At 41.8% G+C, this 17,953-nt stretch overlaps 1 protein-coding gene across 1 annotated transcript in view; it reads right to left on the bottom strand.

The window, feature by feature from the left end:
- The window catches only part of sorcs2 (sortilin-related VPS10 domain containing receptor 2), a 408,078-nt gene that overhangs the window by 49,061 nt on the left and 341,064 nt on the right, over nucleotides 1-17,953 (bottom strand). The window contains exons 10-12 of the mRNA XM_036596509.1: nucleotides 11,186-11,332; nucleotides 5,197-5,299; nucleotides 2,081-2,157 (exon numbers count right to left, since the gene is read on the bottom strand). Of these exons, the coding sequence (XP_036452402.1) occupies nucleotides 2,081-2,157; nucleotides 5,197-5,299; nucleotides 11,186-11,332 (327 nt within the window). The remainder of the gene's footprint in view (nucleotides 1-2,080; nucleotides 2,158-5,196; nucleotides 5,300-11,185; nucleotides 11,333-17,953) is intronic.

The following is a 17,953-nucleotide window of genomic DNA, read 5'->3' as shown; positions in this document are numbered from 1 at the left end:
TACTAGATATAGACAGAATGCCTGATAGATAGTTTCCCTGAACGTTTTGTGCAAATTGCAAAAGGCAAAATAAAAATGTGAAAAAACAGTAATGTAATGTATTGGGGTCATTGGTTTAGCGATGGAAAAAGTGGTGGTCAACATGTTTCCATCTGTAATTTCAAGTTTGTCCCTTCAGCCTTCCTGAATTCAACACTACTTACCAATAAGGACGTCTTATTCATTTTCATATTCATTTCATTTTTCAAAGGCTGTAGTCTTTTATAGAGAAGAAAGCAACACCTCAGACTGAAGGGTAGAGACAGAAACAGTGGGAGTGAGAGAGAGAGATGAGGTATGTTAAAGTGAGGGGTGTTGTGGCGAAGCAGGGCTCAGTAGACAGCAGAGTGAAGCGGTGAAGGACATTTACATTCCCCTGAGCTAAACATGGTTTCATTCCGCAGGGAGAAAATGAGGCACAGGAAAAAAATATAAACGGAATAAAAAATATACTGTAGACGCCGAGGAAGCTGGAGACACGGAGACAGTGAGAGAGCAGAGACAGAGAAAGAAGTTTGAGGGAACCCTAATAATAAAACCGACTGAAACTCTGATGTCACACAAACAGTCTGATTTCTTTTAATCCTGGATTAAATTTGCTCTGTAATTATTCTGGACCTTCAGAGACGTCGGTCTGTCCTGAGTGAATGTCAGAGACTCTCACCAGCAGCCTCAGTGAAGATTACCGAACACCGAGCTCAGCCTTTCACTCAGTGACAGGGTGACAGTTTAATCCAGCGTGAACACAAACTCTCTGATTTTCACTGTCACTTTTACTGACTGTTTCACCGACGCTTTCACTGAGGGGCTTACTGTCTCAAGGGGTGTCCCTGTGTCTCAGGTGGATCTCAGTACTTCAGGTGTGTCTCAGTACCTCAGGTGTGTCTCAGTACTTCACGTGTGTCTCAGTGTCTCAGCTGTGTTTCAGTACCTCAGGTGTGTCTCAGATATGTCTAAGTGTCTCAGGTGTGTCTTAGTATATTAAGTGTGTCTCAGTGCCTCAGGTGTGTCTCATGTGTCTCAGTATCTCAGCTGTGTTTCAGTACCTCAGGTGTGTCCCAGATGTGTCTTAGGTGTGTCTTAGTATATTAAGTGTGTCTCAATGTCTCAGGTGTGTCTCAGTACCTCAGGTGTGTCTCGGACGTGTCCGAGTGTCTCAGGTGTGCCCCATTCCTTCTGGTGTGTCTCAGTATCTCATATATGTCTCAGGTGTGTCTCAGTGTCCTAGATGTGTCTTAGGTATGTCTCAGGTGCGTCTCAGTATTTCAGGTGTGTCTTAGGTGTGTCTCAGGTGCGTCTCAGTGTCTCAGGTGTGTCTTAAATGTGTCTTAGGTATGTCTCAGTGTCTCAGGTGTGTCTTAGTATATTAAGTGTGTCTCAGTACCTCAGGTGTGTCTCATGTGTCTCAGTATCTCAGCTGTGTTTCAGTACCCCAGGTGTGTCTCATGTGTCTCAGTATCTCAGCTGTGTTTCAGTACCTCAGGTGTGTCCCAGATGTGTCTTAGTATATTAAGTGTGTCTCAGTACCTCAGGTGTGTCTCATGTGTCTCAGTACCTCGGGTGTGTCCCAGATGCGTCTTAGGTGTGTCTTAGTATATTAAGTGTGTCTCAATGTCTCAGCTGTGTTTCAGTACCTCAGGTGTGTCCCAGATGTGTCTTAGTATATTAAGTGTGTCTCGATGTCTCAGGTGTGTCTCAGGTGTGTCCGAGTGTCTCAGGTGTGCCCCATTACTTCCGGTGTGTCTCAGTATCTCATATATGTCTCAGGTGTGTCTCAGTGTCCCAGATGTGTCTTAGGTATGTCTCAGTGTCTTAGTATTTCAGGTGTGTCTCAGGTGTGTCCCAGATGTGTCTTAGGTATGTCTCAGTGTCTTAGTATTTCAGGTGTGTCTCAGGTGTGTCTTAGGTATGTCTCAGTGTCTTAGGTATGTCTCAGTGTCCAAGCTGTGTCTACAGTGTGTTTCAGTGTCTCACTGTGTATCAGGTGTGTCTCAGCATGTCTCAGAGTCTTGGGTGTGTCTCAGATGTGTCTCTGTCTCACCTGTCTCCACGTTCTTCCACAGTCTGAGGTGATGTACATCTCCTCCTTATACTCAACCAGCTGAGAACCAAGATTACCTGAAAGAAAGAAGGAAAGAAAGAAAGGAAGAAGTTGTTTACATATAGAACATCTGTCAAACTCCAGCAATTAAATACACTCCCTCTCCCTCTCCCTCTCTCTCTCCCTCTCCCTCTCTCTCAGTGTGGTGGTCTGAACGGAACGTTTTACAGTTTTAGACATCGTTCTTTCCCTCCACTCCACACTGACTCTTACTGTTGAGCTCAAGATCGGAAAAAAAACGCTTACTGAGAGGTTCAGTTTCTCTCTTCAGACCAGTACTCAGATAAACACATCTGTACAAGCCAGAGAACAAAGCCTCTGTAACCGCAGTGCAGTTATAGGAGAGATTTATGTCCTGCTTCTCTTTAAAATAACAAGATAAAAGGAAAAAAAGGTTTTTATTTCCAGTGAACAGAAGAATGAACTTAACCATGCTCCACATGCTAATGAGCATGTGTCAAACACAACACAGGCCCGTGGCACAATCCCATTTGGCCCGCATGTTTCCTGCCTTCTGCTCAACGACGAGCTGCACTACAGTTCCCAGCATGCACTATAATGCAATGTGTGCTCCCACCCCCTCCCAAACAAAGATCTATGGGACAGCACCATACAAAATGGGCTTCAAAACCTACTGTACACTGGGGACATTTAAAGAGGTTTAACAGTGGTCTGCAGCTAATGTAGTCTACTGATTTATATAAAATGTATATAAAATATATATATTTATAATATTTATATAAAATAATTCAGTTTATATCACAATACCTACATTTAGAGTCGGTTATTCATTCAGCCTAATGAGAAACTGTAGAACAGACTCAGTTTATATCACAATACCTACATTTAGAGTCGGTTATTCATTCAGCCTAATGAGAAACTGTAGAACAGACTCAGTTTATATCACAATACCTACATTTAGAGTCGGTTATTCATTCAGCCTAATGAGAAACTGTAGAACAGACTCGGTTTATATCACAATACCTACATTTAAAGTCAGTTATTCATTCAGCCTAATGAGAAACTGTAGAACAGACTCAGTTTATATCACAATACCTACATTTAGAGTCAGTTATTCATTCAGCCTAATGAGAAACTGTAGAACAGAGTCGGTTTATATCACAATACCTACATTTAGAGTCAGTTATTCATGAGAACAGCATGGATAAATGATAGTAGGTCACAGTTTTGCATCAAAATGTGTTACATTATGTTTTAAACTTGAGCAACAATGAGTTACCAAGTCATCTAAAAAGGTCGATATTAATTTAAAATGCATATTTACTTATTAATTTCCTTACTATGCTGTTTATTTATTGCTGTCGCTTCGCACTGGAAATACAGCATGTAAAGTAGTGCATGCCAATAAAGCATATTAAACCGATGTAATACACTGCGGTCAGATTCCAGGATCTATTAGCTCATGTTCATTATCATAATTCTATTATTTTAGCAATTTAATTATTGATCTGCTTCATCATCATAAGGTCTCCCCTTGCTCTCTCGCTGCACAATGAAGAGAGTCCTATTAGATTTCAATTATGTTCTGACAAACGATTTTTTTTAAATTAGCTGTGATTAAATGAGCTCATCTCCACATTCAGTCCAGCTGTGGTCAGAATGGTGGAGCCTGTGGAGTCTGCATTACTCCTTTTGAGGGCAAAAACTGTGTTTCTAACGTCAGTCTAATGCAGAAGTGACAGATCTGAGGGAGAGTCTAATGTCCTTTCACATGCAGCCCTGATCACTTAGGCCTTGGATACATGACTGGGCATCTTATAGATGCAGCAGGATGAGTTCTCTTTGGGTGAAGCTTGAAATACAGTCCAATTACCTTTCAGGTGCTGAGAGTTTTTACTGAACTGGGAAAATCTGCTTTTAGTTACAGCACCAGCTGTTTAGCACCAGCGAGTTGGAACTTTTCTTCACTTTTAATATTATTTTGGCATGTTTTATATACATTTTAGCTGTTGTTTCACTTTTATTATTATTTTTTTTCTTTTTAGTTATGTTATTCTTTTATTTTTTACTGCCAATCAGTCTTACATCGTCTGTTTCTTTATTTACTTCATTAATTGTGTTTTTTATTTATTTTATCCTTACCTGATCTGTTATTTATTAAGCTACTATACTACTGGAATTTAGTAGTTTGTTGATTTCTTTCCTTTTTTCCTTTTTTAAAATGTTTTGCACTATGATTATTATTATTTTTAGCACTTGTAATTTTTTTTTCTATCCAACTTCTCAATACAGTACAATCCCTGATCTCTGCATTGGCTCGGCCACATTGTACATAAGGGTCTCCCTCAATGTACTCCAAGTCTAACTAAAGGTTGACTGAAAAGATGTTCCTGACCTGTGAAAGTGAGACCTGATATGCTAAAAGAGTAAAGCATGTTTATGAATTTTGTACTTAAAATATTTATTTACTTACATAACTTCATATATACTATGTCAACACAAATATCTACTTCTGCAAATCAAGTCATCAAAGGTAAGAAATAAATGGATCATAAACACCATGACAGTATACTTTAGCCTAGGATGCATGACAGTAAGTATGCTGGTGTTATTTTCCTTGTTTTGTTGTGTAACTTACAACCCAGCAGTTTGGTTTCAACTTATGTTCTAACATAGTGAAGCGGTCTTCACTGAGGTATAAGTTGAGCCTGTCGTGAGCAGAAATGTGCTCTATAGTGGTGAGTACTGCAGTGGTGGTTGGGTTTATGTGACGCCTGTGCTCTCGTTGATGTGTTCAGTCTTGTTGGTTAGGGATACTGACTGCACTGTTGTCAACAATAGTTTACAGCCAGATTGGCTTAAAATTGGAAAAACACTGCCTGGTCTGATGAACTTTAGACCAGCGTTTTCAGGAGGAACAGAGATCAGTTTCCAGGTTTGAAAATAGCTCATATTTCACACTTTGTCCAAATGTACTGAACTCTCAGGGCAAACTGTCCTGGGTTTGGAAAAGACCGAAGGTGAAAATGAGTGATGAACACCTGTTTTCACACCTGGAGACTCCTGTTCAGGTAAACGTGCACTGGGAGACTCACCTGCACCCATGATGAGTCCGGGGGCGGAGTCTTTAGTGTGAACAGTTCCAGATACATACGGATTATCAGCCCATCTCAGGTGGAGGTGAAGGTGACAGTCTGGCTATGGAGGGAGAGAGAGAGAGAAAAAAGGATGGATAAAAAACATAGACGATGAAAAGAAGAAAAAAGAAAGAAGGAAATACAGAGATAAAATGAAAGAGGAAGACAGAAAGGAAAAAGAAAGAAAAAGGTAAGAGATAGGAAAGAGAGAAGATAAAGACAGATGAAGAAAGAAAGAAAGAAAGAAAGAAAGAAAGAGATATAAAGAAAAAAAATGAAAGAAAAAGACAGAAAAAGGAGAAAGAAAAAGAAATCCACAGAGAAAAAAGTGAGATAAAATAAGAGACAGAAAGAAAATCAGAGAAAAAGAGAAACAACAAAAGACAGAGTCAGAGAGAGAGAGAGAGAGAGAGAGAGAGAGAGAGAGAGAGAGAGAGAAGGAGAAAATGGTAAATAAAGAAAGAGGACAAAGATAAAAAAGTGAGGGAAAGAGGAGAGGAAAAGAAAGACTTTTAGTTTGTATTAGTCACGGCGATCTGAGACGAACACAGTGGACGACGCTGTTCCACCTGGACTGACTCAGATGACCGGCACAGACAGGTCACCCACTGAAACGGCCTCAGACGAGCTCAGACGAGGACTTCTGTGATGGGAAACGGTCACAGGTAGCCGGGCAGGCACAGATAGTTCTGGATTCGGATTTGTTATCACACTGTGCTGTACAGTACTGCCCGGTGGAAAAACACCATTAGCTGTAACAGCGTGTTAAAACGAACCCCCTCCCGCTGTGTGGAGGCCGTACTGTAGCCTGACCAGCCCTCTCTCTCTCTCTCTCTGAGTGTTAACATGCTTCTAAATGGTGCTATATTACAGACACCAAAAGGTGTCTGTAACCCCTTAAACGGCCAGAGTCCACCAGCAGGCCCAAAGTTTTATTACACACTTCTATAACCTAAGAATAGCTCAGATAGTTTGCACTGAAGTCCCTGTAGTTACTGCATAATAAGCCTTAGTAAGCCAGGGGGTTAAAATAATATAGGAGTATATTCTGTGACTTATACTTATTTACTTAGTAATTAACAACACTTACGATGAAAAAGTGAATCTGGAGAAACATCTGTGAAAATTCACTGATTATACTGCTATAGGAACACAAGAGCACCGACCGGACATCATATACTCTTTACTATATTTACTACTCTTTACTATGCACTGCCACTGTGTTTATACGTCCATAAACACTAGATGTTGCACTTTGTTTATATGTACACCATGGTTGGTTAGTGTAGTGGGTAACACCTCTACCTTCTATGCTGTAGACTGGGGTTCAATCCCCACCTGGGTAAACACTCTACACTATACCAATAAGAGTCCTTGGGCAAGACTCCCAACACTGCCTTCACCTACCAGTGTAAAATGATCAAATTGTAAGTCGCTCTGAACAGGAGTGTCTGCCAAATATCATAAATGTAAATAAATACTGGATGTTGTGCTGCCATTTTGTTTATACATTCATAAATATTGCATATTGCACTGCCTTTTGTTTATACACCCAGGCATACTGCAGAACTGCTAACATATGTTATCATTTACAGTGTTTAGTCACTCGGTTCGTTCACTGGACGTGACATGCTCCACTGTATTGTCACCTGCATAATATTTATGCAATTTTACTTATTTTCATACTGCACATTATGTTTTATGGTTATTTTAGTATATTTTATTATATATCTTTACTTCTCTTTATGCCTCTGTATAATAGCGTACGGCAATACTTTTGCTCTTGTTTTGCTCTTTACTGAACTTTGTGCTGCTGTAATAGATGACTTTCCCTCAGGGATTAATAAAGTGATCTGTCTGTCTGTCTGTCTGTCTATGACCAAACTTGAACCTATTTTAAGCACACACAAAAAAAGTCCATGTTACATTTTACTCCCGTTAGTTTGTGCCCCACTCACTCCAATGTAAAATGCAAATACAGCCGTATACAAAAGTTTGAACAGTTTAAAAATTTGAAGTTGGTTGATTTTCTAAGTGAAAATAAGTTAACACATCCTCTATTTATTTGCAAATTTTTACATATTTACATACTATATATATATATATGCAGCATAACAATTGTACAGTCCACATTTTGTTATAATTTTTTCCAATATGTAAAATTCAGTAAATAAACACTCATTTTGCATTAAAATACGCAGAAGTGTGTTCTTTGTAGAAGATGTGCTACATTACACTTATTTACACTTTGAAACTCGACAACAACACAGAATGTGACCAGGGGTGTTCAAACTTCTGCACACGACTGTATGTTTCCATTACGTAACACTTGATTCTGTACAGGGTTACACTGACGTCTACACGTTTAGCCCACATGAATCACGAAACTCAGAAAACCCGAGCTGCTCTTCATCTCGCTCGTCAGCCGGCGGAGATAACGGGGGTCAGCACCTGCTACCTCTCCACCACCCACGATGCCTTGCAGCGTCAGATGAGTCCAGGCTGTGAGGGGTCGTTGGGTTTGTGAGGCTGTTTGTGACCGTGGACAGACAGGACGCCCACATACAGCCTGGAGAATAGAGCGCTAATGCAGACGCTGGACGGGATGGAGTTTAGAGGCTGTCACTGTAAAGGATCAGGGGGTGTTTGTGTGAATCAGGTTCTGCTTCCTCATCTGCTCTTTTCTCCTGATTTGGTAACAACTGTCTTTATTTATAGAGCACTTTTCACAGCGGTGGAAGCTCAAGGTGCTTTACAGACAGGTGATGATGTTTACCAGTAATAGAAGAAACTATAAGTATTAATTTAAAAGCACACAAGACATTGAGTGTGTTTACATGCACTCAATAATCCGATCATAATCGGATTTCTGCAGTTATCCTATTATACAAACAGTCATGTAAACATCATACTCCAATCTGGAAATCCGATTAAGTAATCTGATAAAGAGAGCCGGATTTTAGCTCAGTAATCAGATTTCTCAGTGCATGTAACTCTTACTCTGATTTCTTTCGGATTTCTCAGTCTGCTCATGTGCGAAAACAGACCGCGGTGAAAGAAATAAGCCAGCAGAGTTGCCACGAGACGCAGCAAAACACCTTTGGAGCGACACTGAAACCAAATACATGCTTGATGAAATGAAGGATTTTAATATTCTTCATCTTCTAGATGATGTATGTTTATATTATATTTAAAGTTAAAGTGAGTTGATGTTTTTTTTAAAAAAAGCTGCGGCATGAAGTTTGAGTTTACGTTAAGTTTACGTCAAGTCTTCTTCTGTGAGTTTATTGGCTGGTTGTAAAGCAGAAATCTGATTACTGTCTGACTCATGTAGACCTGGAGTTCCCCCCATTATCTGATTACTCAAGTGCATGTACATGCGTTGATGGGATTATTGACAAAAATCCGATTTTCTACAGTTATCAGATTTTTAATGCATGAAAGTGCACTCACTGACACAAAATTAAAAAGATAAATATAAAAAGACAGAGTTTTAGTTAAACGCTAAGTTAAAGAGACACGTTTTTAAATGTTTATTAAGGCTGTTTTCATACTTGGGCCGTTTCCGTGTCTGTAGTGGACTCAGACCGCTGAGGTTTTCTGTGCAGATGTGAACATGCCAAACAAACTCAGACCCCTCTAAACCCAAAAACGAACCGAACTAAGACCACCTCTTGAGGTTGTCTCGGTTCGGTCTGTTTGTAGTCCGTTTTGTGGTTTGACTGATTTGTGTGTCGTGAAAACAAAACAGCCCCGGTCCGGTTTAGCTTTGCTTTATGGTGACCTCAAGGCTGACCGTACACACAGCCACAGTCTTCAGCACTTCAGCAGGGAAAAACAGACCAAGGGTCGTTTAAAGGTTCTATTTAGGATAAAGTCTGTCCATGATCTGCGACAAGACAGCAGCGCTGACGTATTAAAGCGATAAGATGTGAGAGTCTGTGTGATTAGATTTTTAAGCTGCTTTGACTCCTGAATGAAAATTCACTGCTGCTCTTTTAAATACAGTATTTCATTGCAGACATGGATTTTCGCCGGGAGGAGCTCAGTGAGGAGCACAGCCGAAAACAGAGCCGCCCAGCAGACACGCAGGGTCATTTCTCCAATTTTGCACGATGCACTTCGGCCAATCGCTTCATTACGAATACGAGAGCAGCAGGCCTGTCTGGTGGATCATCTCTCCACCTGAAAGGTCAGATTTATCAGAGAACGCTGCCCACTTTGCGAGCGCTACGCACCCCGTGAGTGGCGTAAAAGGGGTTTGAGTTCTAATGGAGTTGTGTCTGAACAATAAGTGGTCTCAGAGATCTCAAAGGACCAGAAAGAAAACTGAGTTCTCACAAAAAGAACACAAAAAGAACTGATGTCATTTGCAGTTGGTTCCCTTTCATGTTCTCTTTAACAGAACTCAGTTTGGTTCTTTTATAAATAAATACTGTATGTGTGAAAACGCCCTAAGTTCCACAGTTTAGACGCAGAGTAACAGAAAGTCCACGTTTTCTGGAGAGTTATGATGTCTGGTCCACCCAATATGCTTGACCTTCTCTAGAGTTTGGCAACATCTGTTCTCTGCGGGAGCTCTGGCCCATTGTCATAGCTGGTCAACTTTGGGTGAAAGAATGTACAGTAAGGGTATATTCGCATATACACTATATGGACAAAAGTATTGGGACACCTCTCCTAATTATTGAGTTCAGGTGTTTCAGCCACACTCATTGCTAACAGGTACATAAAATGAAGCACACAGCCTCGCAGTCCTGATAGACAAACACTGGGAGTAGAGGGTCGTACTGATGAGCTCAGTGACTTTAAACATGGCACTGTCATAGGACGCCACCTCTGCCACGAGTCAGTTTGTGAGATTTCTGTCCTGCTAGATCTGCCCCAGTCAACTGTAAGTGCTATTATTGTGAAATGGAAGCCGCCAAGTGCTGAAGTGCCTATCCTCTGTTGAATCACTCACTAAAGAGTGAAGAAGAGTGGAAGAACTTGACTGGCCCTCACAGAGCCCTGACCTCAACCCCATCCAACACCTTTGGGATGAACTAGAACAGAGACTGTGAGCCAGGCCCTCTCGTCCAACATCAGTGTCTGACCTCACAAATGCGCTTCTGGATACTGGGTAAAAATTCCCACAGACACTCCAACATCTTGTGGAAAGCTTCCCAGAAGAGTGGAAGCTGTTATAGCCACAAACGGGGGCTGACTCCATATTAATGCCTAAGGATTTAGAATGGGACCTCACAAAAGCTTCTGTGGGTGTAATGTGTAGGTGTCCCAATACTTTTGTCCATATTATGCAGCTCTTTTAAATGAATTGAATTGAGTTCTGTTAGGGAACCAGCTGCAAATGACCTCAGTGCTTTTTGTGTTTACAGTGTAAGTGAACTATAAAGAGGTTTTCTTTCTGGTCCTTTTTTTAGCACTGATGAGATCTCGGACCACTTCTTGTTCAGACCACAACTCCATTAGAACTCAGACCCCTTTCACTCCACTCACAGTGTGCACAGCGCTCGCAAGTGGGCAGCGTTCTCTGGTAAAACTAACCTTTCGGCTACCAGTACCAGTTTAGAGGCAGAATAACTGAAAGAGTCTCTCCACGTTTTCTAGATTTTATGGAAGGTGTTCGCAGAAGGTCACTATCGGCAGGTCTAAGATCACATGCTGGGACATAGACAGATGCTGAGTGATGTAAGCAGTACTTTAAGATCATTTAGAGCCTTAAAAACTAGAAGCAGAACTTTAAAGTCTATTCTAAAAGATACAGGCAGCCAGCGTAGTTCTTTCAAAATGGGAGTGAACTACAACACAGTAACACCAGCCTGGGTTACTTCACAAACCAGTAAGCCAGATAAAAAACATCAGCTACCTGAGAAAATGACATTAAACCAGAAATCGTTGGAAAGAAAATGCTGAATCAGGAGGCCGGACAGGGTGGAGCTTCTACCTGTTTGCAGTTGACAGGTTTGCCGTTCATGTCAGTGGTGGGAGGAGCCAGGGGTTCCCAGTCCCGCCCCTTATTATAGGTGATGAGGGTCGTCACCTTTCCGTCTACTTTCTGATTGGCTAGGAAGACGCCTTTGATCCCGCGCACCTACAACAGACAAAACAGAGTGTAGAGTCCTGAAGAGACACAGCACTGCACAGTTTAGTGCTTAGAAGTCCCAGTTAACACTGGGGAAAATAAGAGATCCATCAATGTATACCAAGTTCTGTGGAAACTTTCAATCTGCACCAGCAGAAGATATTTTACACAAATTTTTATTTGCAAAAGTTCTTGTGTACATTTTTCCCAAGTTTTTGACATCAAAACAAACAAAAATCAAAAGTGCTACCTTGACCAGATTGGCACAACCTGAATATCTATTGTGAATGTTGTTAATTTTATTCATAATTCTAATTAAATAGCGCACTCTTAAAAATAAAGGCGTCTAAAAGATTTCTTTGGAGCGACGGCGAGAAAATACACTTTTGGTTTTCCCAAAAAAGTAAACCTGAATTCATACCCATTGACCAGTTGTGCCGCATTTAACCCATCCATGCAGTGAAAGACCCACACACACTAGAAGGCAGTGAGGACACTTGCCCGGAGCGGTGGGCAGCCCTGTTCACGGCACCCAGGGAGCAGTTGGGGGTGCCTTGCTCAAGGATACATCAGTCATGTCCTATCAGCTCAAGGGACTGAACCAGCGACCTTCTGGTCACAAGGCTGGTACCCTAACCTCCAGCCCATGACTGCCCCTGTGTAGCTGTGTAGATGTCTGGACTGTGCAGTAGGCTGTTGGCTAAAATAGATTAAAAACCTATCAAATATGGGGTGCAGATCTGTCCTGCACTGTAAAAAATGGCTCTTCAGTTCAACCTAAAAAAATACTTCATGTGGCAACAAGTAAATGAACTAGTTTTGTTCAACCTGAATAAATACTTTGAATAATAATGAAACTAATTCAAATGCTTGTTGTAAAACTTAAGGATAAAAACTCAAAACCGAGGCAGTGAGCCCGTTTTCTTTTATTGGTGGAGCTGATAGCACCAGAGGCTAGCGCTAGCTTAGTGAGCAGGCTAAGCTAAAACAGCTTCACATGCACATGAACACGATTCCAGCTCACGAATCCTCTACTGACTCAAGTTTAGAGGACTAAAAACTCCAAAAATGAGTGAGTGAATCAAGCGACTAACGCTGGAGTGACAGAAACCCGGATGGAGAGCATATATCAGTCCACTGACCGTTTGCCACTGCTGGACCACTCAGACTACTGCCCTGCGTACAAGATCTAACCAGTTTTTAATCTTGTCAAACAGATTGTAAAAGCACACAGCCTTTTTTAGGAAAATAAACTAATATACAAATATTACAAACAACTGAGAGGGAAAAAAACGAATGACTAGGCCTGATATGAAATGATTTTGTTGAAAGTGCTGTTGCTGACACTGTGCTAGTTTGGTTACAGCAGTGTAATCTGCTGTATTTTGATACTACTGTTAAGATTCTTTACTACACTAATTAACAAATGATAATGAAAGAAAAAGAGCAACGAAAAGTGGAATTTTGTCTAATGCTCTGCTTAAACACCGGTGGACCGCCTGGAAAATGGTGAGCATAACGAGAGGCAAGTGGGTGTTTACAATTTGCATCATTAGGCATATTTATTAACTTTGCATTTAATGAGTGCTGAGGTTTAGATGCTCCTGTGCCATTTTTACTAGTCTCCTGATCATAACATATTAATGAGAAAACTGCTATTCAACATACTCTGATCAGGCATAACATTAAGTCCACCTCCTTGTTTCTACACTCATTGTCCATTTTATCAGCTCCACTTACTATATAGGTGCACTTTGTAGTTCTCACAGTTACAGACTGTAGTCCATCTGTTTCTCTGATACTTTGTTAGCCCCCTTTTACCCTGTTCTTCAGTGGTCAGGACCCCCATGGACCCTCACAGAGCACGTACTATTTGGGTGGTGGATCATTCTCAGCACTGCAGTAACACTGACGTGGTGGTGGTGTGTTGTGCTGGTACGAGTGGATCAGATACAGCAGTGCTGCTGGAGTTTTTAAACACTGTGTCCACTCACTGTCCACTCTATTAGACACTCCTACCTTGTCAGTCCACCTTGTAGATGTGAAGTCAGAGACCACAGCTCATCTGCTGCTGCACAGATTGTGGTGGTCATCCTCTAATCCTTCATCAGTGGTCACAGGACGCTGCCCACAGGACGCTGTTGGCTGGATATTTTTGGTTGGTGGACTATTCACAGTCCAGCAGTGACACTGAGGTGTTTATAAACTCCAGCAGCACTGCTGTGTCTGATCCACTCAGACCAGCACAACACACACTAACACACCACCACCACGTCAGTGTTACTGCAGTGCTGAGAATGATCCACCACCCAAATAGTACCTGCTCTGTGAGGGTCCATGGGGGTCCTGACCACTGAAGAACAGGGTAAAAGGGGGCTAACAAAGTATGCAGAGAAACAGATGGACTACAGTCTGTAACTGTAGAACTACAAAGTGCACCTATATAGTAAGTGGAGCTGATAAAATGGACAATGAGTGTAGAAACAAGGAGGTGGTCAGAATGTTATGTTATGCACTTTAAAGAAGGGTAAAGAACTTTTTCAAAGTAAATAAAAAAATAATAATAATGCAAATGTTCTATTCTAATCACATGCTTTTCCTAGAACCGTACATCCAAGACCCATTTAGAAACCTTTATTTAAAAGAGTGTAAGGCAATATAACAGTAATAACTCCAGACATCTAAGGGTTGCTTTACCCTCTCCAGCACAGCTGGATCAACTCGTTACAGACTGACCAATGTGAAGTTTAGGAATAAGACCAGGCTTGAAACTGTCTCCATTCCATTTCTTGTCAGAAATGCTGCACTGTTCATTCCAGCTGTTCCATGTCTGCTTCTGCTGCAGCCCCCACAGGCCCCCAAGTTCAAGGCCAGCTGACTACTTCAATATCTGTCCACCTCGGTCAATGTCCCTGCACTGGCCCCTGATCTCACATACAGCCCTGATCCTTATTACATCTGGTATTTGCTGAATGACCTCACCTTTGGCTTCTCTCCAGGCCTCACTACTTCTCCACCTCTTCCCTCCTGCAAATGCTCTGACACAGGCACATTATCACTGACCTGTCTGTTCTTCACAGCTCCACTAAACCCGCCATGATCAGTCTGGTGCTCAGCCCAGCGATTTCCTCCCTGTTCAGCCCAATTTTGGTGATTTGTCTGGGATTTTCTAGGATGGCAAATCCTATTTTGATCACGGTATGAAATACAGGGGGTCCTGCAGGTCCAGAGCCCCCTTATTAACCTCTTAGACCCCCTACATGTCTCAAAATCACAAAACTTAAGACATTATGCTATCATTGTTTAGCTGTTTCACCTACAATCAGTGAGCTTCGGTCTTTGGTATTCTTCACCAACTAGAGCTGCAGCACTGCTCTGCCTCAGGGTGGCGCTGTTGCAGACTGGTTCACCCAGTTGGTCCTTCACAGCCTAGCAACTGTAACTATGGCCGGGATTCCTCTGAAAAACTTCACCATATGCTGTAATCTACACCGATCAGGCATGACATTCTGACCACCTCCTTGTTTCTACGCTCATTGTCCATTTTATCAGCTCCACTTACTGTATAGGTGCACTTTGTAGTTCTACAGTTACAGACTGTAGTCCATCTGTTTCTCTGATACTTTGTTAGCCCCCTTTTACCCTGTTCTTCAGTGGTCAGGACCCCCATGGACCCTCATAGAGCAGGCACTATTTGGGTGGTGGATCATTCTCAGCACTGCAGTAACACTGACGTGGTGGTGCTGTGTTAGTGTGTGTTGTGCTGGTACGAGTGGATCAATCGAGCATTATGTATCTGGGTTTTTTGTTGCTTTTCTTCCATTGTACCAAACTGTGATATCCAAACCGCAGTGTGAACTGATCTGTGACTTCCATTTACTGTTACACCCCTGTGTACAACATATACAACACATTTTCCATCAATCTGAACAAAACAAACCTTTTACAATGCAAAAAATTATAATCAAAAATGGCTCTGAGTGTTCATGGCTCTATATAGAACCACTGTTTTTAATAATGAACCCTTGAAAAACATCTTTAAGATGTCTTTTACCACAAAAGCTGGCACTACTCTTACCCTGCTTTTCGGATATTTCTCCACAGGGATTGGTGTAACCCTAGAAGCCATGTTTCTTCTCATATACTAAGTTTCATGAACCAACCATCTGACCCAACCTCCCATCCTTGCCTCTGTGATCTCACAGTGTTATCTACACTGACCCACTGATCTTCACCATCAAACGCTGACCTTGGAAAGGACCACCTCTTTTTATGTTCAAGCTAAAATCCATTCTCAGCACGAAAAACCTTCAACAGTAAGATCTGCTTTTCATTATGGGAACCCGTTCACTCCTTTCTCCTCACTGATTCCGCAGCCCTTTGCAGCAGGTTCTCTCACCGAGTGGTTACCTTTTAGAACAGGTTTCAGGTGCAGCATCTTTAGCCTCCTGACTGGGACCATGCCACCCAACTTCTCAGATGCTGGTATGGGATGTAGCTAAATCCAGACACGTGCAACATCCGCCAACGTCACAAACAGCCAGCATTAATCTGGGGTTTGTCATCTGGAGGACCTGCTTTCTAACAGGTAGTAGAAGCTACAGCAGAACTCCAGCTGATGTTTCTTAGTGTTACCACCTCACTGCACAGTAAAGGCATCTTCACTAGCAAAATGACGTTATGGCATAACTGTGGTTTAGGACAGAAGTCTCAAGTCTGCACTCTCAACCCCCGAGTCAATTCCCAAGTCAAGATAGTCAAGTCTCGATTCAAGTTCTGAGTCAGTACAGGCAAGTTTCAAGTCGAGTCCCAAGTCAAGAGTCCTGAACAAGTCAGTCTGCATTCTTTGGCTAATTAAAGGCCACAACACTGAATAATGGTAACAGTACCATAGCCTTTCAATAACAGCATGTTAGTAGTGTATGACTGTATGTTATTATTTTTTTTATTGTTATTATATTTTACCCTTCTAATTTAAACACAAAATCCCTGGTTCACAGATAACTATGACAGGCATACTGTACACACAAAGCATAGTGCAGCTACACATGAAAAGAATTTGAAAAGTATTATTAAACTTAAATAATAATAATAAAAATTTTTTTAAAAAAATTCATATTTTCGGGAACGTTGGGCGCACAGGATTAAAATAAAAACTAGTCAGCCACCTAAAAACAACTGTTCATTTGAACTGAATTAAGATGAGACCAAAACCAAAATGACCAAACTGAACAATGTTTACAGAAAAGACAGCAAAATTATGGTGACTGTTCGAAACTGAGGTTGACTTTTTTGCCAGCAGCTTCTTATTTGAATTTTCCATTCCACCTTAAATGGTGCAGCATTTATATTCTGGTGTCTAACTGCTGCACCATTTAAGGTGGAACGACGAATTCATCTTCAGCCTTGTGGTGAATCTTGTGTTTGTTTTATCTGTAGAAGCTCTACGTTTCTTCCACTATGGGTCTTTCCGAGTCAGGAGGTTGAAGTCCGAGTTAACGTCCGAGTCGCTGGTGTTGAAGTCAAAGTCGAGTCGCAAGTCTTTCTTGATTTTCTCAAGTCGAGTCTCGAGTCATCAAATTCGTGACTTGAGTCGGACTCAAATCCAAGTCATATGACTCGGGTCCACGCCTCTGGTTTAGGAGAATGACCACACCCATCCTAAATCCTACTAATCCTCCTCTCTCACTTTCGTTTCCTGTGATGAAACATTTGCATCACCATCCATCTCCCCTGTTTATCTACACGTTCAGTCTCTCAGGGACGTGAGGTCATCTAGAAGATCTCCAGCCCAAGAGTTCCCCTTCCATTTACAGTCCTGTTCCACTGCATCAACCTCAGATAAAAGCTCATAATAATAATCTGCACTTTCACAATGAAACAAGTAAAGAAATGAAGTTCAATCCATTTATGACCATCTTACAAAACAGAGGCAGAAAACAATGGAGCTGTTGCTGAAACAGACTCCCCATGATATCCAATTGGGATTTCCACCAAATCTCCCAGCACGCACGCTGCCGCAGTCGTCTACAGTTTTCGGCGAACCGTGAGGAGAAAGCAGTGAGTGCTGAAGCCACATAAGGTCTCTGCTGTTTGTAGGAACTCAAACCCACTCAAACGCTGCAGGCTTATCGTCCTCAATGCAGAAAGCTACGCTCACTCACTACACCACACCAGCGGCCTCCAACGCCGATCGTTCTGCGGAACAGGATCGCTGCTAACCACAAACAAAAACGGCTGACAAAAATGATTTCACATCCACAAGAAACACATTAACCCACACGCAAACAAACTCAGCCCCCTGACAAGGATGAGCACCCACACACATAGTATAGACACATTAGCATAAAAAGGGCACATGGGCACCGAGCTGGTTTAAACACTGAAACGAAAGTGGATTCAGTAACACTTTCAAGTTCTAGATAGTTTCCACACTCATTGTCCATTTTATCAGCTCCACTGACCATATAGGAGCACTTTGTAGCTCTACAGTTACAGACTGTAGTCCATCTGTTTCTCTAAATACTTTGTTACCCTGTTCTTTAATGGCCAGGAGCCCCACAGAAGCCCCACAGGACCCCCACAGGACCCCCACAGAGCAGGTACTATTTGGGTGGTGGATCATTCTCA

The sequence above is a fragment of the Colossoma macropomum genome, unplaced genomic scaffold (assembly GCF_904425465.1).
Source record: "Colossoma macropomum unplaced genomic scaffold, Colossoma_macropomum, whole genome shotgun sequence".
NCBI classification, from domain to species: domain Eukaryota; kingdom Metazoa; phylum Chordata; class Actinopteri; order Characiformes; family Serrasalmidae; genus Colossoma; species Colossoma macropomum.
Note: the sequence above shows the minus strand (reverse complement) of the source record. Positions and strands in the feature narration are given on the sequence as shown.